Source organism: Aegilops tauschii, chromosome 1 (assembly GCF_002575655.3).
Source record: "Aegilops tauschii subsp. strangulata cultivar AL8/78 chromosome 1, Aet v6.0, whole genome shotgun sequence".
NCBI lineage: Eukaryota > Viridiplantae > Streptophyta > Magnoliopsida > Poales > Poaceae > Aegilops > Aegilops tauschii.
In genome coordinates, this window is record NC_053035.3 from 11,736,778 (window position 1) to 11,763,704 (window position 26,927).

Sequence of the window (26,927 nt, forward strand, 5' to 3'; positions counted from 1 at the left end):
GATGGGAACTCCATTGGTCCAGCTGCTGCTATCTAGGAAGAATGCAACTTTTTAGCTCACAATTTGTTTTGAGGGAATTAGCTCACAATTTCTGTAGTATTTCTTTTGTTCACTGTCTTAGGGAAAGCAATAAGGTAGCTCATCTGTCGGCGAGTAGGGTGGAGGGACCTCTCACCATTAGGTCCTATGCGGATCCGCCGATATTTATCTTAGATAGTATTGCAAATGATGTAAACCTATTTGAAGTTCAATCAAATGCCTCACAAAAAAAAGTCCCAAGTTTCCCGGAAAAGAAAAAAAAGGCCGCCGGTGTTGGCATGCATGCATGCATGATCGGGAGAGCCCGGATAAGATCTATTGGAGTAGTACTTTATCCACTGGAGTAGCACACTGGATAACTAACAGTTGTTAGCTGCATGCGTGCATGGCGCATGCATGCATGCTTATCTTAATATCCCCCATCTATCTCCGCACAGTATAAATACGCAGCGTCTCCCATTCACATCCACTTCGCCCCTCTCCTCTCTTCTCTGTCTATTCGACCGCTTCTCGCCATGGAGCGCGCGCCATTGCTACCCCTCCTCTTGCTTGCCGCTGTCGCCCTCGCCGCCGTGAGCGGCACGGAGGTCGCGTACAACGACCGGGCGCTGGTCATCGACGGCGAGCGCCGCATCGTCATCTCCGGCTCCATCCACTACCCCAGGAGCACGCCGGAGGTACGCTCCTGATCGATCGACCTCTACCGAGGTAATTTCCATGAATGAATGAATTTATATACACGTGTGTCTCCATCGATCGTTGCGTGCATGCAGATGTGGCCGGATCTGATCAGGAAGGCCAAGGAGGGCGGGCTGGACGCCATCGAGACGTACGTGTTCTGGAACGGCCACGAGCCGCGCCGCCGGGAGTACAACTTCGAGGGGAGCTACGACATCGTGCGCTTCTTCAAGGAGATCCAGGACGCCGGCATGTACGCCATCCTCCGCATCGGCCCCTACATCTGCGGCGAGTGGAACTACGGCGGCCTGCCGGCATGGCTGCGCGAGATCTCCGGCATGCAGTTCAGGATGCACAACCACCCCTTCGAGGTATACGCATTCTGAAATGTTCTGAATAAATTAATCATTTTCTGACGTAAAAAAGAGACGATTAAGTTGAGGATAATGAATCATGAGTTTGTAAACAAAAAATAATGTAGAGAGAAATGGAGACCTTCACGACCCTCATCGTCGACAAGCTCAAGGAGGCCAAGATGTTCGCCGGTCAGGGAGGCCCCATCATCCTGTCTCAGGTAACTCATCTACCATTGATGTACGTATAGTGCGTATTAATTAGTATATATGCTGTAAAACTTAACTTGCACTATATTAAAAAAAAAGATGCATCCTCAATGTTACCATGCATGCGTAGATCGAGAACGAGTACGGGAACATCATGGGCAAGCTCAACAACAACGAGTCGGCGTCCGAGTACATCCACTGGTGCGCCGCCATGGCCAACAAGCAGAACGTCGGCGTGCCGTGGATCATGTGCCAGCAGGACGACGACGTCCCGTCCAACGTGGTCAGTTTTTATTTGATTTCTTTTTTCGTTGGAAAACTCTTAAATTATTTATCATAAGTGTTTTGGTTTTAAAACTATATTAATGATTTTTTTTCAGATCAACACCTGCAACGGATTCTACTGCCACGACTGGTTTCCCAAGAGGGCCGACATCCCCAAGATCTGGACTGAGAACTGGACTGGCTGGTACGTCATATACCTGATTCATAATTACTTTTCCTCATATTTTTGTTATGCAATCCACATGCATGCATGCATGAAAATAGTTTGCATGTACTATGCTGATTTTCAAACTGATAACATTATATCTTATTACAACAATTAGGTTCAAAGCATGGGACAAGCCTGATTTCCACCGGTCCGCCGAGGACATCGCCTTCTCCGTCGCCATGTTCTTCCAGAAGCGTGGATCCCTTCAGAACTACTACATGGTGATTAACTAACTAATTCATGCTTTAATAATTCACCTCGTTTTCTTCTACATTTCCGTCCTCTAGCTTGAATTGAATTTTACATTTGCCTCTTGACATGCATGATCGTCAATGTACATATGATCAGTACCATGGTGGCACCAACTTTGGCCGCACATCAGGTGGCCCCTACATCACAACCAGCTACGACTACGATGCCCCTCTCGACGAGTATGGTATGTCATCTTATTACAAATTTGTTTGCAACACATGTCTTTGAAGATTCAACAATTAAGTTTATCTCGCATTGATCTATGATTATGATTTTCAGGTAACATCAGGCAGCCAAAATATGGGCACCTCAAGGACCTCCACAATGTCCTAAAATCCATGGAGAAGATCTTGCTCCATGGCGACTACAAGGACACCAACATGAGCAGCACCAATGTCACGGTAACTAACATTGACATACATATACAAAAATCCTGCTAGTGTTTTTAAACATCAAAATCGATTCATTTGGTTCATCAATGTCTACGTGTAGATGACCAAATATACGCTGGACAACTCCTCTGCCTGCTTCATCAGCAACAAATTCGACGACAAGGAGGTCAACGTGACCCTCGACACAGGTGCCACCCACGTCGTGCCTGCATGGTCCGTGAGCATCCTGCCGGACTGCAAGACCGTCGCGTACAACAGCGCCAAGATCAAGACGCAGACTTCGGTGATGGTGAAGAGGCCCGAGGTGGAAACGGTGAGGGAGAGCCTGGCTTGGTCGTGGATGCCCGTGAACCTCCAGCCTTTCATGACCGACGAAAAGGGCAACTTCAGGAAGAACGAGCTTCTCGAGCAGATCGCCACATCAGGCGACCAGAGCGACTACCTATGGTACAGGACAAGGTAATCAAACACATAAAATTACGTCTGAACCCATGCATCATGTGTTAACTATATACATGCATGAACCTATGTATTCATAAGTTTGAAAAATATAAACTAGTTTCTGATGCTCAAAATGTGCAGCTTTGAGCATAAGGAGGAAGCGACCTACAAGTTGCACGTCAACACGACCGGGCATGAGCTTTACGCTTTCGTCAACGGCAAGCTTGTTGGTGAGTAACCCAAAATATGTTTTCTTCTCTCCTTTTCACTTTGATCAATATTTGTTTTGGGATGGCACGCTAGCTAGTTAATTTGATGGAGCTAGCTATTAACTGATTTGATTGACTTGCATGCAGGGAAGCAGCACTCTCCTAATGGTGGATTCGTCTTCCAGATGGAGACGCCCGTGAAGCTCCACTCGGGGAAGAACTACATCTCCCTCCTCAGCGCCACCATCGGCCTCAAGAACTACGGCGCGCTGTTTGAGATGATGCCCGCCGGTATTGTTGGAGGCCCGGTGAAGCTCGTCGACACCGTCACCAACACCACCGCCTACGATCTCTCCAACAGCTCCTGGTCATACAAGGCCGGGCTCGCCGGCGAGTACAGGGAGACCCACCTCGACAAGGCCGACGACCGCAGCCAATGGAGCGGCGGCCTCAACGGCACCATCCCGGTGCACCGCCCATTCACCTGGTACAAGGCCACGTTCGAGGCACCCGCCGGCGAGGAGCCCGTCGTGGCGGACCTGCTCGGGCTCGGCAAGGGCGTGGTGTGGGTCAACGGCAACAACCTGGGCCGCTACTGGCCGTCCTACGTCGCGGCAGACATGGGCGGCTGCAAGCAGTGCGACTACCGCGGCACGTTCAAGGCGGAGGGTGACGGGCTCAAGTGCCTCACCGGCTGCAACGAGCCGTCCCAGCGGTTCTACCACGTGCCGCGGTCTTTCCTCAAGGCCGGTGAGCCCAACACGATGGTGCTGTTTGAGGAGGCCGGCGGCGACCCGACTAGAGTGAACTTGCACACCGTGGCCGTGGGCGCGGCGTGCGCGGAGGCCGCCGAGGTCGGCGACCAGGTGGCGCTGGCGTGCAGCCATGGCAGGACCATCTCGAGCGTGGACGTGGCCAGCCTCGGCGTGGCGCGCGGCAAGTGCGGTGCCTACGAGGGCGGCTGCGAGTCCAAGGCGGCGCTGGCGGCATTCACGGCGGCGTGCGTCGGCAAGGAGTCGTGCACGGTGCGGCACACGGAGGATTTCCGCGCCGGGTCCGGGTGTGACTCCGGCGTGCTCACCGTGCAGGCCACCTGCTGATCCAAATGAATGAATAAATTAGTCAGTGTTCTTTAGGCTAAGTGTTAGCTAGCATCAGGAACTAGGTTATTGGCGGCAGCATATGTGTTAGGGGGCTAATTAGCCAAGAACAATGCATGGTTCAATTCATGTGATTTTTCAATGGATGGAGGTTAAATCAAGAATTTGTTGAGATGATTATGTGCTGCCCAGTTTTGCTTTGGTGATGGTTTTCCGTTGGAGAAACAGACACAGGATATATACACGGCCCAATCCTTATTTCTTATCCGGTCTAGATAGCCTCATATCTAGATTGACTTCACAAATTAAATATCACATGACCCATATGGTAAATTATTGGGCACTTATAGGCGCCGGCGCGCCGGCCGAAAGTTTCGGCCGGTCCAGCCAGGGCCGTTCGATTTGAGCCACGCAGCCGCTGGATTTGAGCAAAAAAAAATGAATCGCCCCAGCTCTCTTCTTCCTCGGGGGAGCGCGGCGCCGCGCCTCCTGTCCCCTCCGGTGGTCGCCGGTCCCCATCCTCGCCGGTCTTCCTCGTCGCCGCCGGACCCCGCCCTCGCCGCCTGTCCTCGCCGCCCGTCCTCGTCGCCGGTCCCCGTCCTTGTCGCCAGTCCCCGCCCTCGCCGGCTGTCCTTCGTCGCCAGTTCCCATGCAACAAATCCCCCTGCGTTGCAGCTCTTGACGGCGATGGTTGTGGCTCGGCCGCCGCCCCTCGCCATTGATGCTCGCTGCAGGAAATTATGTCGACGGCGGCCGTCAGTCAATCAACACCGTTTTAAATGGATGTAGCAAAAAACTTCACCCGTAGTAGCAAAAAAAACTACGGTTGCAGCAAAAATCAAACACCGTCGCCGTCTTTCGCGAGGTCGCGACACCGTTTTAAAATGGATGTAGCAAAAAACTTCAGCGGTAGAGCAAAAATCTACTACGGTTGCAGCAAAAATCAAACACCGTCGCCGTCTTTCGCGAGGTCGCAACTCCGTCTTACATGGATGTAGCAAAAACTTTAGCGGTAGTAGCAAAATTCTACTACGGTTGCAACAAAAATCGTCGTTGTCATCGTCGCGAGGTCGCAGCTCCGCCTGATGGATGTAGCAAAAAACTTCACGAGTAGTAACAAAAAACAACTGCGGTTGCAGCTTCCCCTTATTGTGCAGTTCCATTGAAGCTTTTCTGTCTATGGTTGAAGCTTTTTTCAACAACTGTTGAAGCTGTTCTAGGTGACGGTTGCAACACTAGTATACGCGGGCTGCATCTAGCCATGGCAGCAGCCAGCCATGGCGGCCGGCGAAGGAGCGCCTGGCCGTTGGCCATGGAGGTCGTGGTCGCCCAGTCGCAGCCCGGGGGAGGGGGAAGGGGGGAGGGGATGCGCCCGCGTGAAGGCTTGAGGTAGGGGATGGATCTGGCCATGGCGGCAGGCAGCCATGGCAGTCGGCGAGGGGAGCCTGGCCGCCGGCGATGGAGGTCGTGGTGGCCCAGTCGCAGCTCGGGAAGAGGGGGAGGGATGGGGAAGGGGTGGGGAGGAGGGGGCAGAAGAAGAAGGCGGCGCGCGCCCCGGCGAGCTGCGCGAGATGTGGGGGAGCTGCGAGTTGCGCGAGGAAGAGGGAGACCGGCCCAATGTTTCCGCCGGTGCCCCGGCCCCAAATGTTTCCCTAAATTATTTGACTTCACAAATTTGGCAAAAGGTGCGCCTTACTTTTTTAGAAAAAAGTTACTACGTGCGAAAAAATTATGTGGCGCTTCGACGGCTGTTTTCAACTACGTCGACGACCCAACTGTTTTGAAAACTTTGGAGCGGCTTTTTTTTTTTTTGAACCAGCAAGACACCAACAGGTGCCATTTTATTCAGCTCATAGACATTGTACAACAAGAGTTACAAGATCTGCCAGTAAGTAGACGGGGAGGAACGGCAGAATCTCAGCATGTAGAGCTGAATACAAGTCGTAGCTAGTAGCAAGGGACCAACCCCTACTAATGAACAGCATGACTAAGAACATCAACTTCATCATGTAAACAAGTCCAGAAACTTTCCCCAGAGAAGAACAGAGAGTGTTTCCTTAGTTTGTGTGAAAGCGCCATAACAAATCCTGCAAAAACATCAAACAAGGCTCTATGCATCTTCAGAAGCAAGAAGCAAAAGCATTAGTAGTAGTGCACAGTATGGATATTAACACCAGGCATATGGAAATTTGAAAGGAGGGAAACAATATTGCAAGATAGAGAAGATAGATTTTGAGCAAAACAACACACTTGAGTGTCCCTGAGAGATGTAAAAGGTTGCTGAGAGCAAGATTATGAGCTATGCCATTAATTTTTCTAGAAACATGAAACACCTTGGAATGCAGAGCAGTAGAATATTTAAAAAAGATGGCAAGGTCCTTTCTAATATTCCAAGGAACAGATTGGTCGAAAATATTAGAGAGAGCAGCACATCTAGCAAGAGAGAGACAATCAGATAGGAAAGTAGGCTGAGCAATATTGATCTGGGATGCTATATGAGCAGCAGCTGCAAGAGCAACAGTCTCAGCTTGCAAAGGAGTGGCGGTAGCAGAAGCCGGAGCCTGAATTTGAACATTGATTCCTCCCTGATCAGAGGGAATTGAAATGAAAATACCAACACCTGTAGCCACTTCTCCTTGCTGTAAACCAGGGACTTTCTTTGTTCTAAAAGCTGCATCAGAAAAGACATTTGGACCAACAATTAACAAATCAGATCTGAGAGTATTACCTGGCAAAGGAACCTGATTGGAAAGTGTGTTTTGTTGAACCTGTTCTTGATTAGAAGTATGTAGTGCACTACTAGTCTGACCAGCCAAAGCCTTAGCAGCAATGTGAATATGATGAGGTAGAGAGTTTTGCCTGGCAAAAAGGCAATCGTTTCTAGATTTCCAAATGCACCACATAAAGTTTAAAATGTTGGGTATAGATGCATGTGGGTGATTCATATTAAGCAAGTTAAGAACAACACTTTGCATAGTGTGATGATTTTGAATTAGAAGATCAACTTTAATGTACCAAGGATGGGCAAACCATGCTGCTCTAGCAAAATCACAAAGAAATGAAAGATGCATTTCATTTTCATCTTTACCACATCGACAACAAAATTTGAGCGGCTTCTGATCTCAGTTGATGCTACCGAAGAAAGGAGTGTGGCGCAATATGGAGCAGTTGCACGTGAAATCATAGGCTAGTACTTTTATTTCGTGTTCTTTCAAACATGAGTTTAGGACCTTGAATGTCAAGGCTCACAATCTCATGAAACATTCATTTACTCCACGTGTTGGTCGCCATACTTGGTTAGGTCATCCTAAAGATATTTTGTCCGTCCATGTAAACATTGATGCGGTTATAAAGTTTCCTTTAAAAATTGTATTATTATTATGTACTTGTAAGTTCTATATATACTACAGAGTTATACCAGACCAGGAGCATCTAGAATTTTAGATCCCATACCTGCGGTGCTACGTACTAAACTTTTGCTACCTGAACGAATTCCATGTATCATTCCTATGCATGTGATAATGCAACACTTAATATAGTATGTGGAGTCAACCAGGCGCGGAGCCAGGTTTGGTCCAAGCCCCGGGTCCCAGGCTGCTACACTACATGTACAGTACGTCTACAGTGCGTCTACAGTAGACATGATGATGCGCGCCTGGGTCCTGGATCCGCCACTGGAGTCAACATGCGGCCTACCGGTGCAAGTGCAGCAGCCCTAAGAGCATCTTCAGCCGCGCCCCCAACAGCCCCCCCCCCCCCCCCCCCCCAAGCCTTTTTTTAGCGCCGGCAGCCGAAAATCGGCCCAGTCGCGTCCCAGGATCTCATTTAGCGCCGGTTTGGGCCGAAATAACAGCCGGCGACTCTGAGCCGAACCCAAGCGCCCGGGGGTCGCCTGGGGGCGCCGGAAATATGCACACGACACTCAGATCGAGTGGGGTAGAAGTGCTGGCCAAGTGCATCCAATGGTGGCCTCACGTGTAGGCCGTTAATAGGCCGCAGTTTTGTTGTTCGCATAGCAGTGTTCTTCCAAAAATAACAGAAGTCCAACCAAGCACGACTTTTCAAAAACGGATAGTCCCGACTTGGTTTTTGACCACGTCTCTCCTGCCCGACGGATGGTGGTCGCTAATCGCTATTTGGTGCACCGCCATCCAATGGTAGTGCGGTCAAATTTGGACACCCCTTTTTGGGCAACTTCCCCTATGTTGTGCTTCCTACTTTTAGAAATTTTCCTTTTTGGCAATTTCAGAAATTGTAATACTGACTTAGAAAATCTTTGCCCAACCTCGAACTTGAAACTTCCAAGAATTCGACTTTTGAAACAAAATTTCTGAACTTAGAAAAAAAATCAGCTTTTGGAACTAGAATTTTAGAAATTTAAAACAACTTTCAATATTTGAAGATTTATTAGGATTTTTTAACTTCTCAAGGCATGTTTTGTGACCGGGCACTGACCAGCCCGCACCCGATCAGTTTCGGGAGCACGGTTGTAGATGCTCTTAGGGGGGAAATACCGAAGACTTGTGACATACCTTAGTTTTAAATTGAATTCTTCCAAAACTTGGTTTGCCAAGTCATTTATTCGAATTATCATTTTCGTTTGATTTTTTCCCTACTTATGTAGGTGGTAAACTAATACTTTATGTTAGTAGTAATCTCGATTCCCACTAAGAACTGGAGCTACAGAAACCTTTCAAAAAAATATTTTTGTCAATGAAAAATGTAATGTATGTTTTTTCTCCACCCTTCTACAGTGATTTTTTTTCCAACGTTACATTAAACTTATTAAATGTCATATGTTTAAATCTCTACAAAAAAGTGAGAAATAATGCCTCTAGAAATTTGAATACCAGACTAAATTTCAAAGACGCCAAATACCATATTCTTATACTTTCCCTGATCATCAAGTAAAAAGTAGGAGTGGCGATAACATAAATCATTGTCATTTTAATTGCTTGAAGAGTACTATTGGAAGAAAAGAAAAAGCTGCTTCTTCATCTGTGTTTTCGAAAACCTTGATGTCACATCTCGCTCATAAACCTTGATGTCATTATTTCATAGTAATAACAGTCCACCACTTCCACCATCACTTTTTCTTCTATAACTCTTGCCAAATGTGTTTCAGATGAAGAAATAACATATTGGATTATTTTTGTCCTTGGACACGATGAACTACCCCGGCACAATCAACTTCTTTCATACAGTGGTTCTTCTTTATCTGGGTCTTTCCTGGTGTTCCTTTCTGCTATTCTCCCCCACATGTTCGTATGGTGAGTACTGTATATCCAATCAAATTTCATGCTAGCGACTATATGCACTTGTTGAGCCTCAAAAGAGGCATGTCCATGAAATTTGATTGCCCAATTGAAGTGGGTATTCGAAAAAAGGTGTTCTCTTAATTGATGCTTCAACCTAACTGAGAGTATGCATTCACAGACTGAGGCAACATGACCCACGTTGCCTCAGACTGTCGAGGCGACTATACACAGACTGCCGTAGAATTTGATTGCCTAAGTAGTAATCTTATCGTGTTTACAGAGCAAGCTATAGAAACTTAGTAAACAATGATCATGCTTATGGATGTATTAGTATTTTAGGTTTTCCCTGCAACTACTGGTCTTGCTCGCATCTGCATTTCAGTCTTATGGTGGTTCATTATGCTTAAAACATGGGGAAAATTTTAGCAAGCAACCCATTGCCAGATGTGTTTGAGGTGTTGGTCACATTACTCTCACTGCGCAAAGGCCGAGTTTTACTCAATAAGAATACTGCATACAAGTCGATGTGTGTCGCACAAAGCGACATAAACATAGTTTACAATCTATCAAGTTACATAAAAGATCCAACAGGTGGCGGTTAGTTGACACTCTGCATACTTATATATCTTGCTAGGTTCAGTAATAGGTCGACGACCAAGAAACCGTCACCGACACCACCGCACCGTTGCTGAAATGGTATTCTCTCTCTTGGCTGCCATGAACTGCTGCCTTGAAAGGAATCGACAGCTTTCCCTCCATGAAGTCAACAAACAGTGTATCTTCAAACGGCACAGCCGCTATGAAGTATTGTGGATGTCTCCCAGCAGAGGCAACGAACCGATCACACTCACGCTGCTCGCCCATGAAGTCATACAGGCTCTCCGAAATCGCCGTGTATCCACACATCTTCACCTCCATGCCTCCTGTGGGCACCTTTGTGAAATTCAACTCTACCGTCGCCTCAAGCGCTCTACGAAAGATGATAAAATCGAACATGGCCGCACCATTTGTATCATCCATTGTGCACTCAATTTCTGTGTCATATAGACAATGACTCTCGATAAGATCGGAACACCCATCGACCAAAGTGACATCTTCTATATCTCCCTTTATTCTGATATCAACTTCCATCAAGCATTCAAATGTCATGGACATGCCTCTTTTCGGACTCATCAAAGGCAGGTAGTCGCTGGTCTGAATTTCGACAGGGAAAAGAATTAGCATGTCAGAATCTTTTCTTGATGGCAACGAATCAGCAGAGATGTTGCAACTATATAGCAAAGTTAGTTGAGACGTCAAATGAGATGGAACTTTTCAGAACAAATCAGCATGAATGTCTTAAAAATAATCCACATGTGCTTAATTTTATTTATCATGTCATCTAAGTTAAGCTTACCAAGGAAGTGTGCTGTGATGCATTCATCACATTTGAGGGCTTTCAGAGCCAAAAGAAGTGAACAGTGTGCATTTCTAAGTAAGATATGCTCACAAGTTCCAACTTTACTGTCAAGTGTTATGCTAATCCTGTACCGTGATCAATGAATGTAAAAGCATTATATGCAAGACAAACATACAAATTTACCTAGATTATGTAAAGAGTAAAATACACATCATGTCCTAAAACTATTTGAGGGATGCCTAGTTAGTCCTAATACTATGCACTTCTAGGTCATAAAAGTTTGCTAAGTGTGTCACCCGCAGTCCTATTCGCGTTGTATCAGCTTTGACTTGCACATGTGGCAGGTTGACCGCTGTCATGTGGCAGGTCGCCGCCGCCACCAGCAATCACCGGAGCCTGCTGACCCGATTCCACCCACGTAGAGGAGCACCACAACGAGCCGGACACATCCCCACCACAGACTTGTTGTCCCACGTACCGCATGTTTCAATTGGAATGTTTGTCCCCGACATCAGATGTCGAGCCGCTGCCCTCCACCTCCACCATTGGTGAGTTCTAGCTCGATAAGTCTAGTGTGCGCCTTCCTCTCTGCCCCCTTGTTATTTCCCATTGGTCAATTTTATGGTGCCGCTGTTGTAGCACTGCCTCCACATGTTATGCACACCACCGTGATCGATCCCCTTTGCTTCCATGTTTCTTTGTCTTGTTTTTTTTCTTGCTTTGTGCCACGCTAGTAGCCTATGTACGAGGATTTCAAGTGTTTTGGTTAGGTTGATGGCTAGATGATATCAGCATAGGTGGAGAGGGGGGCAAGAGAGAGGAATAGATGATACGTGCAAAGATGAGGGGTAATAAAATTCAAAGAGAGGACCCTTCCGGGGGTTTTGTGCAAAATGTTGCCACATGGCAGAGATCAACCTGCCACCTGTGCAAGCCAAAGCTGATGCAGTGAAGATAGGACTGCAGGTGACACACTTAGCAAACTTTTAGGATCTAGATGTTAAGTTTCTTAGTATTAGGACTAGCTTGGCAACCCTTAAATAGTTTTAGCACCTACTGTTCATTTTACTCTAATGTAAACATGTCCATACAAAAATAGAAGTAAAAAGCCGCAAAAGCTTGACTAGACAATACAGAAGACCATTATATGCATATTTACTACCAAAATATCAAGTCAAATTTAAGGTGTAAAAGTAATTACCGTGTTGATGGTCACTGGGTCAGTTCGGGGTCGATTGAAAAGATAATTTCGGTGATAATCCTCACCATCCCGGATTGCAACAAAACCATATACCTCGACTGAACTGCCTATAGCTTGGAGATATGCCTTCAGCTTGATAGAAAAAACCTGGAGCATTGCCTGTGGCTCGTGAAAGCACCGCACCGCAGTCAATGGTTCGCACCGAGTATATCGCTTTGGTGGCAAAACAGCTAAAAAAGGATATTTATTCAGTATATAAGTACGTGTCTGCAAATAAAGTGAATAGACACAGGGTAAGGAAAAAGTTGCTTACTCTGAGATACTTCACTCATGTGATAATACTCGTGCCAACAAAGATCACCACTATGCCTAAAATCTCTCGAAGATTCTGGAATCATACTTAACTTCGTATTGACACCTAACTCAGCAGAAGAGATACTCAACGCAGATCTCTTCAATAGTAGCCTTTTGATATATTCCATAGGACTAACCCTTTGGATAATTCCTATCCCTGATACAGACAAGTAAACAGAATTTGCCCTTGAATGCCAGTTCTGATTATATTCTTCAATAAGAAAACCTTAGCATGCATACATGTAAATGAGAGTGGGGCAGGGAGGGAGAGGAAGTACCATCATCATGTGTAAGCGTATCACCGGAATCATCCTCAAGAGGGAGAAAATCATCGTAACAAGGGATGTTTCCAAGACTGTCATCATTTTTTAGGTCGAGATTGTTGCTAAGGCTGTCCTTAGCAGCAGTGGCGTTGCCATTATCACTGAGGCAACTTTCAGCACCAGTGGTGTAAAGCAACCGATGGCTGACATGTGTCGTTGGGAACTCATAGCCATGCTTTTGAAATCCTTCGCAACTCAGCATGAGATCAGAACTCGACAATGAAGCCTACAAAATAATAAATCAAACACATGTTACACATGGAAATCTTATAATCACTTTTTTAGGGACTTCAAAACACAGGTCTGAGAAATGTATGCACTAATACGACATACAAAAAAAATACTTTGGCTGAGAACTAAGCAAATGAAAACAAGCGCAAGTGAAACAATTGAACTGAATTCGAAAAGAACCCCTCGACGTCGAGTAAGGAGCTACAAACCTGTCTGCCTGCGATAGAAGATGGAGATGGTGAAGTAGCTAACTTTTTCTTGCTTGTGCCCTCCTCAGCAAACCCATGGCCACGTTTCTGAAACCGCTCACAACTCTGGATGAGATCAAAAGTTGAACGCATGCACACCTACAAAATGAGAACTTGGAAATGTCTAATGAAGAAGCGCAAAAACTGATCACTATGTGGACTTTGAAACATACAAAATACAGGTTGAATGCAACCCCACTAATGAACAAAAAGCAAACAAGAATGGCAACTAATGCAAGTGAAACATTTAAACTGACTAGACAGAACATGTCCATCTAGTAATGTATTCCCAAAAGAAATATTTTTCTTTTCTGACTTATTCAGTCAATTCAAATAAGACGTGTCTTGTTCAGGTAAATAAACAGAGCTGGGGAGCTTCACCAAATAGCTACAAACCATGGCTGCCCGCCATAATACGTACTCCCTCTGTTCCATATTACTCGTCGCTGATTTAGTACAACTTTGTACTAAATCAGCGACGAGTAATATGGAACGGAGGGAGTATGTACTCAACGCGCTGAAGAGCATTGGAAAGCTGATATTACAGCTGAGATCAAGGATGACCACGGAATCCTACCGTGTGGGAAGAAACTGAGACTACCAGAAGAGAAGAGGAAGAAGGACTTGATCAGTCAACCTCTTGAGCAAGCAAAAGCAGGGAATCAATCTCTTGGTGTAAACCAGCCTTAAGTTGTCATCTTTGCTACCGAAGAACAAATAGTTGGATACAGAGAAAAATAAGGTGAGCCACAAGTTACCAAGGAGGGTACTACATCGCTTTTAAAACTAGTCGTCAGGCACTATAGTTCCTGTGGCAAAGGATTTAATTCTGGTTCCCGTCACTCAATTGACACAGATACCAAGGAAATGGATACAGGACCAAAGGCAGGAAGGGAAGAAGATTAATGAAGTGACGAGGTTGGATAGTGGTCCTGCACTAGCTCTTGCAGTGGTGCCCAATGGACAGTGTATGACCATCGATGATTCGGCTGATGAGGCAGGGTCAGAGATGGAAGTTAAGACACGAAAAATGGAGTTCTCGCCCCCGAATGCATCATCAGCCAGGGTCAAAGACCCACAATGGCTGTGGGACTTTTGCCCTACAGTGTAGGATAAAAGAAAGACCCACAATGTATCTGCCAAGTATGAACTGCCAGTGCTTTGGAAGCCGGAGGCAGTTCATGAAATCTTCAATTTAGTGGATTGTATAATCCTATGGTGGTGTTCCTCTGCAGAACAAAGATGAATAAACCCAGGTGGAGATCTTTCAGCCGAGAATTGGCTCCCACATAGACTGAATGTTCCATGCAAGAGATGTACTGAAAGCCTGTCTCTCTTCTGGAGGAGGATGTCACTGCATGGCTGCAATCTCTATGGTCTCAGTTTGGCGTCATCTTGTCTGATGGTTCTGAAGGAAACAAAGGAGATGAGCCTGATTTTATGGCAATCCTAAAAGGAAGCTTAACGGGAATAGTTGGTTCCTTCTTAAGTGGGTGACTTTATTGAAACCCTTCATGAGCATGAGCAATTTGGTCGCAATGAACATGAAGAGTGGAAGATAGCATACTTCCGAGAATTATCATTCAAGAACCTCGTAATGTGAAGGTGCACCTCAACCAAGCCCTAGTGAGGCGAGAAATTTCAACGTCTTTTCCTGGGTACTCTAGTGGAACAAACCCCTACGACTAACTCCGCTCAATGTGCACTGCTGGTGAGGACAGAGTAACCGATTGAAAGCAAACTGAGAAATATTTCCAGTATATGAGAACAACGACATGAGAGCGATGAGAAACATGGTAGCTGAGGTAGTGGAACAAACCCCTACGACTAACTCCGCTCAATGTGCACTGCTGGTGAGGACAGAGTAACCGATTGAAAGCAAACTGAGAAATATTTCCAGTATATGAGAACAACGACATGAGAGCGATGAGAAACATGGTAGCTGAGGCTTGGCAAAAGGGTGGTCATGTACAGAATTTGTGACACCGACACGTAAGATAAACTTGATGCTGTATGATCCTCGGTGAAACCCTGGAGCCTCACCTCCTTTGATGGTGTCAGAAAAGGAGATAAGGCGCCTTCAGCATAAGCTAGGTGAAAATCAGGCTGCGTCGATCGGGTCAGCTCCATCAGTGAATGATAAAAGGATCATACAGAAGCCGAAAGATATGTTGGCAAGAGGAACGACAGAGGTCCCGGTCCCAAGTTCAATGGTTGTCAGCTAGTGACAAGAAGGCAACATTTTTTTTTCAACCCCTGTAGACAACCAGAGCAAGAAGAAACAGAATTGCCAACACCTGTAAACCTGATGGCATGTCATAATAACTGTTGAAAAATATATCAAACACAGCATACTGCGGATTAATTCTAGACACTTTTCACGGTTCAAGAAAGAACCGAACAAGAGTTGGTTACCCAGTTTGGGCCAACAATTGTTATTGATCATCACATGAATAAGCTAGTGTGCTCTTATTGCGTGCCTCTTTCACTGACGAACCAGTGGTGAAAGTAAACATGTATACTATGTAATTTTGTTAACTCCAAATACCACTTATCCTCCAGATTCTAGCAAAGTTCCGACCCATTTCACTGTCCAATGTTATCTACAAACTTCCTTGGGAAGTTGTAGCTAATAGCGTATAATAAACGCTAGCAACTAATGCAGTTGTGATGAACACTTAACAGAGCAGTAGAAACGATAGGAAGCAGAGCGAAACCGATGATACGCGAGGGGCAATTCGAGTTTCGAGAACAGCCTCGTTCGCCATGTGAGCGGGTGGCGCGCGTCCTCCCGAGAGAAACCCTAGGCCGAATTGAGGAACCGGGGGACCGTGTCGTCGACGCGGCGTTGCGCCGGCAGCGGCGGCCCTGGATCTCCGCCGGATCCAGCGAGGCGACGACGAGCGGTGCGAGGTGTCGAGCGGCGACGGATTTTGGTGGAGGGCGGCGGCGGCGGCGTCCGAGGTGCGGTGGGAGGGGACGGAAACTGTGGGACGACCACCCAATTTCTATTTTTTGGCAGGGTGCCCGGGCCCATCTATCTCGGTCGTTCCTGGGACTCCGATTTCATTAAGAAAAAGAAAAAAATTGCCCGGTTAATTACGAAAAAAAACCCCGCCAAAAACCGATACAGCACGCGCACAAGCTAGGGCACACCGGCCGATCTGGCTACCAACAAGACTCACGCACATCGTCGAGGTTGTCTACAAATGTCATCCTCATCATGTTGATGAACCTCGTTAACAAATCCCGGAGTCAGGCTCGTGTTGTGTGATTGCTTGTCCTCGACGGATCGATGTGCACCTTGAATTATTCTAAGAGAACAGTGTTGACCTCCTCGTCTCGCGCCCGGCAACAGGATCGAGCTCGTCTCGCGCCCGGTGCTTCAGGACAGGGCGATGGTGCCCAGTTTTGACCGGCCTATTTGGTCTCGGTGCTGGGGGCCGCTCAGGGGTGTGAAAGGACGGGCCTTTCCGCTGGTCTCTTTGGTTGGGGTAGCGAGGGGTCTCGGGTGAGGTGTTGTCTTGGTCTTGGATGCGGGGGCGGCGGCCTTGGTGATGGTAGCGCGGTGCTCATGGGCAGAGCCCGTGGTTTGGTGCCGCCCGGCGGCCATGTTGGCGGTGTGGTGACCGAGGTGTAGCGTTCGGTGGCGGTGAGTGTTGGCCGGGGTGAAAACCTGTTCTATCTTCGGACGGACCGACAGCGGCGAAGCTCGTTCCCTTCTTGAAGGCGTCGTCGCGGCTCTCATTGCCCGTTGTGTTGCTCCAGGGAAAACTCTGACCCCCGGGTCGGGCAGTGGCGGCGCTCCGGTGTCGTATCCTTCCTGAAGGCGCCGCCTTGGAGTCTACGGTTCGTCGTATGCGGCTTCATCTCTTTGTAGATAGGGGTGGTGTTGCTGCGATCAGCGCCTATGTATCCTGCCTTGTGTGTGTGTGTATTGTCGTGGCGTGCGTATCGTTGTGTTGATGATCGTTGCTTTATATATAAAGCGGGGCGAAAGCCTTTTTCGGTCAGAGTAATGGGTTTTCATAGCAACGCCCCAAAGGGAAGAAACACCGTAGGAACGACGCCGTCACCCCTGAACCAACCGAGTCTAAGCTTTCGACCAAAAAAGGAAATACGGGGGTGGAGCGGGTCGAAGAAACACCACGACGGTGCCTGCAAGAAGGGGAACGGCGCCCATAGGTGCCACCACCACCGGCCGATGAGAGTCAAATACTCCCTCTATCCCAAAAATCTTGTCACTTAAATGGATGTATCTAGCACTTAATTGAGAGAATTTCTCACATAAGGCAACATTATATCCCAGGATTCTTTGCATAATCTAGCAACATCTCTAGACTTAACAGTTACCCCTTCCCAGCATGTAAAATTCTTTAACTTTCAAAAGATCCTTCCAAATAGGAGACTTAAAAAAAAACTTCCCTTTAACACTGGCAATTGTATCTCTCTTGAAGTATTTAGCCCTGAAAATGTCAAAAAATGTTCAAGTTTCCACCACCACTTAACCAGGAAACTTAAATTTTATCTTCTTAAAATACCCAACCCCCCTTTAGTTTCAGATCCACGCACTCTAGACCGTTTAAACAAACAATACCTCTTCCTACCTCCCTCTACGATGTTTATCCAAACTTTCCAATGGAAGTCTTATTCACAAAAAACATAGACACGTGAAAATAGGAAATACTGGACCTAATGACTTCCCCTTACCAAATGCAATTTGAGTGATACTGGACCTAATGACTTCCCCTTAAGCTTTATCAATCAATTTATACAAGCATCTAAGGAGGCAAATGGGTCGAAACGGTTGGATTTTATTAGCATAAGAAGATTCGGTGATTAGGGTAATAATCCCATAATTCAGCCTCTGCACATCCATTGAGCCAGCATGAAAAGCATGGAACATTTTCATAATATCAGCATGTACAATGTCCCAGCAACACTGAATGAACTCATCAGGTATATTATCAGGACCATGCGCATTATTATTATCCATAGAAAAAAAGCACAGTTAACCTCTTCTACAGTAAATGGTCTATTGAGCATTTCATTATCAAGGTCAGATAGTTTCTCAGTAGCATGAACCAAAAGATTCTCTGCACCCTCAACAGTAACACCATTAGCAGATAGAGAGTGAATAGTAGTTTTTCTTTTCTTTCCATTAGCAATCTTCTGGAAATAGGCAATGTTTTTATCCCCTTTTAAAAGCCACCTCTCATGTGACTCTTGAAGGAGGTAAAGTTCCTCATTAATTAAGATATCATTGAGTTCTACATTAATGTTAGATACAACATGAGCTTCCTTTTCTTTCTTTTTTCTTTAGATCTAACAACAGTAAACTCCTCTATATCCAACTCTCTTTCAGGACACCAGGTGTTAACAGGATTTTTGTCCCCTTCTCCATTAGTAAGAAAAATGTTCTCCTCATCTAAAGCCACAGTCACATAATTATTATTTACTTCCAGATTACTTCTAGTTTTAGGAAGTTCCCTTATACATCAAGGCAACATATTTCGTGAATCCAGTACCTATCATGTGTCCATGTGTCCGTGCAATCTCAACCTCAATGGTCTTGAAATGACAAGATCATCAGCAACAAAAATTTGTAACAATGACACAAAATAGGTCTGAGCAACGCAAAACCAAGATTACACACATTAACATCCGAGCCAGCACAAAGAGCAAAAATATTGCATGTTGATGCTACTAATCAGGTTGCCCTTCTGTTTTTCAACCACAACCACATTCAGAAAAAGGCATGCTTTCTATTGATTTTGTGGATCGCAGACACATGCCATCTCAAAATGCCATGGAAAAATATAACCTCGGCCAATTTCAGAGGTTTCTTCATACCTGTCAACCAAATTCTCCTCATCTATCTGTATCTGTAACAAGTAAGGGTAAATCCCGAGAAAAGAAAAACTGGGAAGATTCCTGCGGTCAGTCAGACTTTGTATCAAGTACATGATCTGTCACAGTTTCGTTCCTGGCAGGGCAAGGTTTAGATCAGTAGGCCTATTTTCTTTGGTTAACATACACTCTCACAGCTCTTCAGTTACAGAGGCAGCTGGCAGGCAGTGGACTCTCCCCTTTCTTGGTTGCCTGCAAGTACAACTTGTTTCTTTCAGGGTTAAAAGCTTAATAACACTGGCTGCTGCTAAAAAATAATGTTGCCGCGACTGTGGATCACCCTGTCTCATAGTTTTCCTTTCGTTTTTTCCCCTTCCAGAAATATGAGATTAATTTCATCAAGTACCAGGAGAAAGAATATGACACGAGCTATTGCATATGACGGCATGGGCTTGACAATTAAAAAGGGGGGTCTTACTGTGAAAAATCTAGAGGAGAATGACGTCCCAGGCAAAGAAGTAGCACCCTCAATAGTTTCCCTGTCAGCAAAAGTAACATATGCAGTCCTAGAAACACCAAAATGGATTATTATTTTTCTTTCAGAATTAAAACAATATAAGGAGAGCGCAGGTAAGCATTGTTCACAGTATGAAAATATATACCCTTCAGGGTCGCACTTCATAAAATGCATCGACATTGCTTTGTTCCTTGCCATGAAATGCACCTAAAACAATCATCCAGACGAAGACATGAATGAAAGGACAAATAAAACGGTGACACCAGGAGAGAAGGAAAATAATTGGATAGTCCCTCTTTACACACATCTGTCAGGATATCAGTGCTATAGTCAGCCTCGTCCATTGTGCTAGCATGTGAACCTAAAGGAAGACAAAACTTGGTAAGATTTTAACTATATCTGTATGTAGTTCATATTGAAATCTCTAGAAAGACTTATATTTAGGAATAGAGGGAGTATAAAACAAGTATCCTGCCCCACTGATAAAACCAAGTGATGTAGAGTTGACCAAACACTATTGATAACTACCTTAGTATTAACATTGACGCAAAACTTACTCCTGAAAAGTAAGCATCTGCCAATGCTCTTAAAAAGCACTAGGTGCTAGGCAAATGGCAAGTGAGCAGCAGAGCATCATCATAATAACACACATCAGTAAGCTTTAAGACATGCTGACGTAGCACAGCTTTGTGCATCTCAAATGCTGTTTTCAAAGAAACAAGTGCCGAAAAAAAAATCCCTTTTCTATATCTTCAAAAGATGATAAACATTTGCAACGTGCATCAGGGTCCACACAGGAGAAATTAAATACAGTTCTACATAACTTCAACTTCTTAGAGAATAGAGTTTTGGATTAACAATTTATATATGGTCAGTTTCTAGAAAAAGACTGCCATAAATTTTTGATGTCATGGCAGATCAATTGTCGGCAGCATTGATGCCAAACAGTGCCATGCTATCAAATGCACCATGAGGTTGTGGTAAATTGAGGTAGAAATATTCTTGAGCCAGTTCCCATAAGGCCACCAGCATTTATTTCAGATAGGTTCCAAGTGAAAACCATCTGAAACAAGCCCTAGCACTAATGGTCAGAAACAGAGGAGAATTAGCCCGAAACGGACCGGTTTCATAGAACAGTGGAGAGTATTCCAATATAACAAAGGAACTGAGATTTGACATGATACGGGACGATTCAGTAGGTAAATCCTGGTAAATTAACCAAGTGATGTCTAAACTTCCTAATGGGATGAAGTTAAATTAAAAATCATATATGTCTTTTTCTTTACATTGTCATCTCAAACCTTTGGTTAAGTCATAGAGGTTTTTGTATTGTGGATCTCATAGAGGTTCAAAAGTAAATGACAAGAGTGTCATCACATCACAAATACAGCTGAGCCAATTTCTCAAGGAATAGCGCACCTACGCACCATTAACTTATAAGGCACGCAAAGAAGCTGTTTTGAGAAATACAAGAATAACCAACCACCAGGCTCTCTCATTGTTTGCAACCACAGAACTGCCGACTTATTAATCAAGATTGATGGTCTAGTTTCAGAAAAGATTAAGGTTGACTGCAGTACAGAGAGCCAACTTTCCACCCCTGTAACTATATACAGATACAGGATTTAAGGATAGCTATTTAATAGACACATAACATATGCTTCTCTTAGCTGATATCATTGAACTGAGTAAAGCACAACAGACTTCCTCTATATTTCAACTACGTAGCTATTGCTGCACAGGAAGATCAAGACCATACAAAACCATCAACATAGTAATCACCTTTTCATGACAGGTGGCCAACGAAATTTGACCTAGGGTCATTTCACTATGAGTGGCGTCATTTTCCAGTAAAGTAATTTGTCAACATCAACTGATATAGATTTTAAGAATTACATGCATATCACAAACACAGCAATGTCATGTTGCACAAACAGGTAGACCAATTTAATCAATAAAGCTAAGGTCTGACCTATGTTTCTTGAAAAGGAATTTGGTCCTGGTAAGGTAGGGAAGATGCAACAAGACAAGAACCATAGACAAACCTGACGTTTCACCAAATAATTACCTTGTGTACTTGAGTCAACACGGCGTCTTTGTTCATGCTCAGCAACCATTAACTTGGCCTTCTTATTGCGAGCATCCATTCTGTCAGTCTCTCTAGAGATGCCACGTCTTTTCATGATTTCGGGCACTTTGCCATTATCAGTTCCCAAGGCCACAGGCAACCTGCTTCTGGGCTCACCATAACAGAGTTCATCTGTGTTGGGAGTAATAGATTAATTTCAAACAGTTAATTGTGCTTTTGTGTTCTGAGCTTTTGGCTATCCAGAGAACCCAAAAGGTATGATTAGTGGGACCATGTATTGCAAGTAAATCCATTCAAATAGGTGGTACAAGTACTTTTGAGATTTCAGTATAGAAATTGCAGAATCAGGCAAGCTGCAGGAATATGACATGCAGTCCCTGACTCCATGCCATAACATTATGGGGGTATGCTACCATTCACATCTATCAGGCATGCATGCAACCAGGGTTGAAATGACATAGCAAATGATTTTATCATCGTTTCTTATTTGGATCATCATGCAACTTGAAAACGCAACAAGCGAAATAAGAAAGCCTTACAATTGGTTCTCTTTTTTGGAAGTTACATCAACCTTGAATTAGAAGCAGGTAAGGAAATTGGTCAAAAAAACGTAGCATGCAATAAAAATATTCAGAAGACAAATATTAGCACACATGTAACATGTAGAAACAACCCACTACTCTGCACCATGTAATCTAAAATACATGAAGGCATAGAACGTAAGATTTGCTTCTTTATAGGGTGTGATTTAAAATAGTTTAAAGTAGATACAACATAAAAAATATTCTGAGAAGAATACACTGTCGGAGTATTGAGCTGAGATGCTGGTACAATTGCATAAGAGAACTAGAGAAGTGCTTGCCTTCAGTCCTTGAAGCTACACCAGACTTCCTCATGGAGAAACCACTGCCACCTATTGGGCTCTCGTCTTTCTGTTCTAACTTAAAATCATTAAGTTAACTACCTCAGTCTCACAATATACAAACGGAGGTGAAATTAAGATTAAAAGCATACTACAGTGAGTATTGACCTTCTGATGCAACACCTCCCAATACCACAGGTCAGCGGTCGACCTTTCTGGACAAAACATAAAGGTTGAAGCGGTGTGTTGCTGGGCCGCATTTTGTCCTTTAGCTAATTCAAGCCTCTCAAGACCATGATGCTCCTGTGGCATTAAGGTCTTTCGATTAACCTGATCAACATGAGTCTGATCTAGCATTCAAATTACACTAGGCTAAAACAGTTGTTTTTGACATTTTCTTTTATAGGTTATGATATAAAATAGTTGAGTATTTGGTTGCTAATGTAAGTTTACTTTAGACAGCATAATTAACATGTCATATGTTGACTAATGTGACGCCCGGATGATCAAGCTACAGTAAACCTCTGCTAATGGTGCCACGTCACCTCGGTTACTGTTGATAACTGGAGTTAGTTCAAAAACGATTCAAATTAAAATCTAAAATATAGGCAAACAGTAAAATTTTCAAATCAAAAAAACTAAAATGTTCGGGTTGTGTCAAATAAATCGTAAGTAATTATGGTGGAGAAACCAAGCTTTGATAAAATATTTAAAGGCTCTAAAACAATTAAAACAATAGTGAAAACAATTAAAGAAATGCCTATTGAATTTATAAAATGCCAAAACTATTTTATTATGGGTTAAGGATTAATCTCACAGTAGTTTGTTGATAAATACAAATTTAGGCACTAGTGGTAATTTTTGTAAAACAAAAAAAAATAAAAGAAACTACAAAAAGAAAAAGAAAATAAGAAAAGGTAAAGACAAAAAAAGGGGGCAAAGGCCCCCCCCCTCTCCTTGGGCCGAGTGGCCCAACTGGCCACCCAGGCCACCAGGAGGCCCACCCCGCACTCCCCATATCTCCACCCCCCGAAAACCCTAGCCCAACCACCCACTCTCCCCCTCGATTCCCCTCTCGCTCTCTCTTCCCCCCCCCCACTCCCCCGATCCGATCGGGGCAACTGCGCCCCCGGCCCCGCCGAGGTCGATGCCGCGCGCCACCCCGCCGCACCTCGCTGGCGCCCCGATGCCCGCTGCCGTCACCCGACCTCCCGCGCCTCTTCCTCAAGGGATCGAACCACCGCCGCCACCCAGGACGCCACCGCTGCGGCCTGCCTTGTCGACGGCCACCTCGCCGGACTGCCTCCTCGACGCCGTCGTCCCCGTCTACCTCCTCACGCCCCACTGCCCGTGCCCTACAACCGCGGTGAGGCCCCGGCCTCCCCCTTCTTGCCTCGCTCACTCATCCACCACGCCCGCTCGTCGCCGCCCTGAGCGTACGCTACGCGAGCCCGGCCTCTGCCACTTCCCCGCACCACCGCCGGCGTTGCTTGCTGCTGCAGCCACCCACATCCCGTGTGCGCGCCCTACCAGCCGCCGTGCTCGCCGTGTCCGACTTCTCCCCGTGCTCGGGAAGCTGCTACGCCGTCTTCGGCCGCCGCAACTGCCTCCCCGTGCCCCCCCGCTTCGCCATTCACCGCCTCCGCCCGCAACTCCCAGCGCCTCCCCTGCCGCTGCTCCACGCCGGCGCGCCGCCCTGGCCCCCCTGCTCCCTGGTCGTCGGCGCCCCGCAGCGCCCAAATCGGGTGCGCCCCGCGGGCCAGTGCCCGTTCGGGCTGTGCCCGATAGCCCAGCACCCGATTGGCCCCCTGGCCCAATGACATATGGGGCCCACGGCCCAGAACGTTTAAACGAAAATAAATAATAAAAATAATTAATGAAAATAAATAAATAATTCATAAAAATAATTCATAAAAATAAATAAATAAATATTAAAATGAATAAATAAATAGTAAAAATAATTAATACAAATATATAAATAAATAATAAAGTTAATTAATTAAGATAATTAATTAACTTAATTAATCCTGTTAATATTAACTAATTAAGATTAATTAACCTAATAACTAATTAACTATTGTTAATTAGCTAACAGCCCCTGACAGGTGGGACCCACCTGTCAGGTTGACCAGGTCAACAGTCAACTGCTGACGTCATGCTGCTGCATTAATTAAACTTCGAATTAAATTAATTAAGTAAATTCTAAAATGATTTAAAACTTTAGAAAATCATATAAAATAAACCGTAGCTCAGATGAAAATACTTTCTACATGAAAGTTGCTCAGAACGACGAGACGAATCCAAATACGCAGTCTGTTCGTCTGCCACACATCCCTAGCATAGCAAACACGCAACTTTCCCCTCCGGTTCATTTGTTCGAAAACGCAAAACGCCGGGGATACTTTCCCGGATGTTTCACCCCTTCGCCGGTATCACCTATCCCTACGTTAGGTCACCCCTAGCACAACGTATCGCCGCGTCTTGCTTTGTGTTACATTTGATTGCTCTGTTATTTATTGTGTTCCCCCTCCGTTACTTCTTTCCGGTAGACTCCGAGACCGCTGCCGCTGTTCGTGTGTTCGACTACATCGAAGACGACCCCTCCTTCTTGTCTGAGCAACCAGGCAAGCCCCCCCCCCTTGATCACCAGATATCGCCTATTCTTCTCTATACTACTTGCATTAGAGTAGTGTAGCATGTTACTGCTTTCCGTTAATCCTATCCTGATGCATAGCCTGTCATTGTTGCTACAGTTGTTACCCTTACCTGCTATCCTACTGCTTAGTATAGGATGCTAGTGTTCCATCAGTGGCCCTACACTCTTGTCCGTCTGCCATGCTATACTACTGGGCCGTGATCACTTCGGGAGGTGATCACGGGTATATACTATATACTTTATATACATGACACATGTGGTGACTAAAGTCGGGTCGGCTCGTTGAGTACCCGCAAGTGATTCTGATGAGGGGGCTGAAAGGACAGGTGGCTCCATCCCGGTAGAGGTGGGCCTGGGTTCCTGACGGCCCCCGACTGTTACTTTGGGGCGGAGCGACAGGGCAGGTTGAGACCACCTAGGCGAGAGGTGGGCCTGGCCCTGGTCGACGTTCGCGGTTACTTAACACGCTTAACGAGATCTTGGTATTTGATCTGAGTCTGGCCATTTGGTCTATACGCACTAGCCATCTACGCGGGAGTAGTTATGGGTATCCCGGCATCGTGGTATCAGCCGAAGTTCTTCTTGACGTCAGCGACGGAGCGGCGCGCGCCGGATTGGACTGGAACGCCTGCTAGGCTAGGTCTGCTTCCGGCCGCCCTCGCAACGTGCATGTGTGCATAGGGCGATGGGCCCAGACCCCTGCGCGCATAGGTTTAGACCGGCGTGTTGACCTCTCGGTTGAGCCTAGGTGGGGCTGCGACGCGTTGATCTTACGAGGCCGGGCATGACCCAGAAAAGTGTGCCCGGCCAAATGGGATCGAGCGTGTTGGGTTATGTGGTGCACCAGCGTGTTGGGTTATGTGGTGCACCCCTGCAGGGAAGTTTATCTATTCGAATAGCCGTATCCCTCGGTAAAAGGACGACCCGGAGTTGTACCTTGACCTTATGACAACTAGAACTGGATACTTAATAAAACACACCCTTCCAAGTGCCAGATACAACCCGGTGATCGCTCTCTAACAGGGCGACGAGGAGGGGATCGCCGGGTAGGATTATGCTATGCGATGCTACTTGGTGAACTTACCATCTACCCTCTTCTACATGCTGCAAGATGGAGATGGCCAGAAGCATAGTCTTCGACAGGACTAGCTATCCCCCTTTTATTCTGGCATTCTGCAGTTCAGTCCACTGATATGCCCCTTTACACATATACCCATGCATATGTAGTGTAGCTCCTTGCTTGCGAGTACTTTGGATGAGTACTCACGGTTGCTTTTCTCCCTCTTTTCCCCTTTCTATACCGGATTGTCGCAACCAGATGCTGGAGTCCAGGAGCTAGAGATCCCGAGGATGATTCTACATGGAGTTCGGCTTCGAGGAGTAGTTAGGAGGTCCCAGGCAGGAGGCCTTGCCTTTTCGATCGTTGCCATTTTTGTGCTAGCCTTCTTAAGGCAAACTTGTTTAACTTATGTCTGTACTCAGATATTGTTGCTTCCGCTGACCCGTCTGTGATCGAGCACTTGTATTCGAGCCCTCGAGGCCCCTGGCTTGTATTATGATGCTTGTATGACTTATTTATGTTTTAGAGTTGTGTTGTGATATCTTCACGTGAGTCCCTGATCTTGATCGTACACATTTGCGTGCATGATTAGTGTACGGTCAAATCGGGGGCGTCACGAGTTGGTATCAGAGACGACTGCCTGTAGGAATCCCCCTTTCCAACTCCTTGGCCGAAGTCGAGTCTAGTCGTTGAAAAACTTTTACTAACATGG

At 45.7% G+C, this 26,927-nt stretch overlaps 3 protein-coding genes across 8 annotated transcripts in view; 1 reads left to right on the forward strand and 2 right to left on the reverse strand.

Moving 5' to 3' along the window:
* The first annotated feature begins 554 nt into the window (after nt 1-554).
* LOC109741992 (beta-galactosidase 1-like) lies at nt 555-4,533 on the forward strand. Its single transcript, XM_020301083.4, has 11 exons — nt 555-716; nt 813-1,088; nt 1,199-1,291; nt 1,411-1,563; nt 1,661-1,749; nt 1,889-1,994; nt 2,122-2,209; nt 2,305-2,426; nt 2,518-2,876; nt 3,000-3,088; nt 3,215-4,533. The coding sequence occupies exons 1-11, from the start codon at nt 555-557 to the stop codon at nt 4,165-4,167; spliced, it is 2,490 nt and encodes an 829-aa protein (XP_020156672.1). The 3' UTR covers nt 4,168-4,533.
* A 5,359-nt stretch (nt 4,534-9,892) lies between these two features.
* LOC109741984 (uncharacterized) lies at nt 9,893-16,216 on the reverse strand. Of its 2 annotated transcripts, none has more exons than XM_020301075.4 (6): nt 15,938-16,216; nt 13,143-13,280; nt 12,658-12,928; nt 12,339-12,536; nt 12,026-12,255; nt 9,893-10,619 (listed from the first exon to the last, which is right to left on the reverse strand). In XM_020301075.4, the coding sequence occupies exons 1-6, from the start codon at nt 15,947-15,949 to the stop codon at nt 10,062-10,064; spliced, it is 1,407 nt and encodes a 468-aa protein (XP_020156664.1). In that variant the 5' UTR covers nt 15,950-16,216; the 3' UTR covers nt 9,893-10,061. The 2 variants fall into 2 exon arrangements, with proteins under 2 accessions (XP_020156664.1, XP_040258543.1); XM_040402609.3 differs by having other exon boundaries at nt 13,143-13,229; nt 15,938-16,164.
* Nucleotides 16,217-19,128: 2,912 nt separating this feature from the next.
* LOC109741995 (uncharacterized) overlaps nt 19,129-26,927 on the reverse strand; it is a 29,148-nt gene continuing 21,349 nt past the window's right edge. For 2 of the 5 annotated variants that reach the window (XM_040402656.3, XM_040402640.3), the window contains exons 6-12: nt 22,668-22,829; nt 22,500-22,578; nt 21,617-21,808; nt 19,854-19,909; nt 19,694-19,755; nt 19,510-19,597; nt 19,129-19,283 (exon numbers count right to left, since the gene is read on the reverse strand). In XM_040402656.3, the coding sequence (XP_040258590.1) occupies nt 19,233-19,283; nt 19,510-19,597; nt 19,694-19,755; nt 19,854-19,909; nt 21,617-21,808; nt 22,500-22,578; nt 22,668-22,829 (690 nt within the window). In that variant the 3' untranslated portion in view covers nt 19,129-19,232. The remainder of the gene's footprint in view (nt 19,284-19,509; nt 19,598-19,693; nt 19,756-19,853; nt 19,910-21,616; nt 21,809-22,499; nt 22,579-22,667; nt 22,830-26,927) is intronic. The other 3 variants (XM_040402681.3, XM_040402715.3, XM_040402696.3) reach the window with 3 other exon arrangements.

Bases quoted from the DNA above. Each gene is read 5' to 3' on its own strand.
- LOC109741992 (XM_020301083.4), top strand. From the start codon at position 555: ATGGAGCGCGCGCCATTGCTACCCCTCCTCTTGCTTGCCGCTGTCGCC. The intron at 1,564-1,660 runs GTCAGTTTTTAT...ATTTTTTTTCAG, and splicing joins ACGACGTCCCGTCCAACGTG to ATCAACACCTGCAACGGATT. The intron at 2,877-2,999 runs GTAATCAAACAC...CAAAATGTGCAG, and splicing joins TACCTATGGTACAGGACAAG to CTTTGAGCATAAGGAGGAAG.
- LOC109741984 (XM_020301075.4), bottom strand. The intron at 12,537-12,657 runs GTACTTCCTCTC...TGTCTGTATCAG, and splicing joins TACGCTTACACATGATGATG to GGATAGGAATTATCCAAAGG. The intron at 12,256-12,338 runs GTAAGCAACTTT...ATCCTTTTTTAG, and splicing joins CATGAGTGAAGTATCTCAGA to CTGTTTTGCCACCAAAGCGA.